We start from the raw sequence: 2,967 nt of genomic DNA, 5'->3' as shown, positions 1-2,967 counted from the left end.
ACTGCCGTCCCTCGGAGAGGTGGGGGCTTCTTCAGCCTCTGCAGCTCAGCCCTGCCTCCTTCCTGCCTCTACCCTTGGGCATCCCTTCAAAAATCAATCCGCTCGGGGGAAAGATGGGACCCGTGTCCTTTTGCCTCGTGTTTTGGCAATGTCCTGTGGCTGACGCTGCTTGTGTTGCCTCGGTGTTGTTGCAGGGCAGACTGACGGATGGGAAGGGGAAAACTATTGACTGCAAGGATGCCATCTTCATCATGACCTCCAACGTGGCAAGCGATGAGATCGCCCAGCACGCTCTGCAGCTCCGACAAGAGGCCATGGAGATGAGCAAGAAAAGGATCGCAGAAAACTTAGGTACTGGGCTTTCAATGTCATACTCCAAATCCCTAAAGCCTTCCTGGCACGGCAGGCCCCTCGTGTTTCGTTTGACACCAGCTCAAATGAAGCTCTGCCAGGGGGGAGCACCCAGACCCTTCTGCAGTTGCCTCTCCGGCGCTCGCCCCTGCAGCTGGTCGGCACCGACGCGTCCTCCAGGCACCGCAGCTTCAGGGCAGGCCTCGGGGATGCTCCTCTGGCAGCAGGGAAGGCAGCTGCCTCTTCTTTTGTGTGCGTGTCTGGGAAGTCGTGCTGTTGCCTTCGAGGATGACCTGTTGCGGAGGAGTCCCCCGCCCCAATCTCCACCGTTCTCCCTCCTGCGATACCTCTGCTTTGGGCTTGCCCTGTCCTGAAATCCTCGTTACTCGAGATCACATCCTTGAGCTCTGTCTTTGGAGAAGGCTTTATATCCCATCCTTCCTCATCCTGTGCTCTCTTCACTTTATCTCCTCACCCTTTTCATTCTTTCAGGACCCTTCCACATGCTTCCTAGAAGAGACGGGGGCTGGTATGCGTGCTTACATTAAAGAGCAAGAGTTTTGTTTCCTCACAGTGCTTCCAAAAAGGACTGAGCTTAATCAATTTTACTTCGCCTTGGAGCCCTGGACCCACACATCAGGGTCCCGTAGAAAATTTTCCAAAAGTGTGAATTAGGCAATAAAAGGAGAATTGAGGAGGGGAAGGGCAGCCTCTAAGATTTGAACTAAACAACTCTGCTGAAGGCAGCAGAGTCCCAGTTGATGTGCAACCCTCCACCACCTTCACCAGCTGCTTGGGGATAACTCCAGTGGCACCAGGAGTGACCGGTAGGTCTCTGCTGTGCCAAGGACGGACGGACAGACGGACGGTGATGCCTGCACCAGGGGCCATCCCCTCTAGCTCTAAAATGCGTGGCGGTTTGTGAGCACAGACACTGGCACAGGGAGCACGGGGAAAGACCGTCTCCGTCCCGTGCCACGGTGCCTGTGGATAACCGGGCAGCCGTGAACGACAGCTGCATCCCTTGTTTTCTCATCAGTTTTAGAAAATCCATCAGTTGTTTGGGTTTTTAAGACCCTTTTATGGTCTTAAATGTCTGGACACCACAGCTTCCATAGGTTATCTAGCAGCGTGTGCCATCACGGATACACCGTATTTCCTGAAGGTCGGTCTCGAGAGCTCTGCTCACCGGTCCGGGAATGCCCGGAGAAGCTGTGGCATGCGGCTATGCCCGGGAACCACAGCCCTCTGCATCAGCTCCACGGGAGCAGGAAAAAACATTGGGTTTTGGCGTCAAATGTATTTTCCAGCTTCTTTCTCACTGTCTCTTCTTTTTCATTTTGAGAAGTGGATGCCAAAGCTGGCTTAATTCAGAATCTTTAAACTTCAATCAAACTAGGTAAAGGACAAGGCATGCCTGCAACTGAACTTTCAGGAATAACATTTTAAAATGCCAAGCACTTTTCTGCTAAATGAGGAAAGCATTGAATTTTAATTTCTAGAACTGTACAGCAGACAGCTGCAGTGAGCGAACGGCGGCGAGAGAGCCTAGCCGGAAAATGCATTTCGGCTCAGAAGCCTGCCCTCAATTGAGTTTCGTGGAGCTCCTTGCAATTTACTGAGCTCTTGGCTTGGAGATCCTCTCGAAGGCCGTGGCCAGAAGGTCAGTGTAAGTGCCGGGGTGGGCAGATAAATGGAAAGATAGCGGGAAGGAGCTGCTTCCGCAGCATCTCTGCATCTGTGAGTGGAAGCAGCGGATATTACAGGTGGCAAACCTGAATACTGGGGCAGCTCTGTCTCTTCTGCCTTCTCCAGCTCTCCTCTTCCGGAACGCCATGCCAAATTCCTTGTTACTTATTGAAAGACCCCTTGGTGTCTTTTAGCAGAAAGCAGAAAAGTGAAATGGGCCAAATCCTTATAACCAAAGACCCCCTCACTCCATATAGACCGCACGGCCGGGCTGCGCTGTCCCTCTCCCCCGCGCCGTGCAGCAAACTCCCCACGCAGGACGCACCCACGCACCAGCTCGTGTCTGCCGTGGCGGGGAAGGAGAAAGGTGATTTCAGAGCCCACAGCGTTGCTGCGATGCATGCCGGCACCGGTGCTGGTCCGGTGGAGCCTGAGAGCCCCTTCTGCCGCTGCTGGGGATGCAACGATCCTCATTGAGGCTGCAAAGCTGGGAAGGGCGTCCAGCACCCAGCACCCGGCGAGGGTCCTTCTCCCCCGCCCTGCGTGTCAGGATCCTATCCAGAGCGCCTTGGATGCGAGGGGTCTCCCTGCATTTAACAGCACGTGGAGTTCAATGCGTGAAGACGTAGGAAGAAATGAGGCAGCGGAGACGAAGAGAAAAGTGAATTTGGGGGGCGGGCAGGTGAGCCCCGCGTTCAAGTGTCTGGTGTAGTTCAGAGCTGGGATTCGGGAGCCAGCCAGACCCTGGCTCCATCTGCAGTCGGCGGGGGGAAGTGGACTCCGGCCGGAGCTGTGCCGCACACGGTCTGATTGTGAGTTTTGCTGTGTGCAGAAGGGACCGAGGACCGTTCCCGTGTCCGGCAGAGCTGCAGGAGCCGCGGCGGAGCGGCCCGGGTGATGGGGGGCTCTCTGTGTCACGTAATCGGC

The 2,967-nt window shown here is 55.2% G+C and overlaps 1 protein-coding gene across 1 annotated transcript in view; it reads left to right on the top strand.

The window, feature by feature from the left end:
* CLPB (ClpB caseinolytic peptidase B homolog (E. coli)) overlaps positions 1-2,967 on the top strand; it is a gene marked incomplete at both ends in the record, with an annotated part of 8,187 nt that overhangs the window by 2,658 nt on the left and 2,562 nt on the right. Inside the window, one exon of the mRNA XM_009587939.1 lies at positions 195-351. Within this exon, the coding sequence (XP_009586234.1) occupies positions 195-351 (157 nt within the window). The remainder of the gene's footprint in view (positions 1-194; positions 352-2,967) is intronic.

This window comes from Fulmarus glacialis, unplaced genomic scaffold (assembly GCF_000690835.1).
Source record: "Fulmarus glacialis isolate BGI_N327 unplaced genomic scaffold, ASM69083v1 scaffold20481, whole genome shotgun sequence".
NCBI classification, from domain to species: domain Eukaryota; kingdom Metazoa; phylum Chordata; class Aves; order Procellariiformes; family Procellariidae; genus Fulmarus; species Fulmarus glacialis.
Note: the sequence above shows the minus strand (reverse complement) of the source record. Positions and strands in the feature narration are given on the sequence as shown.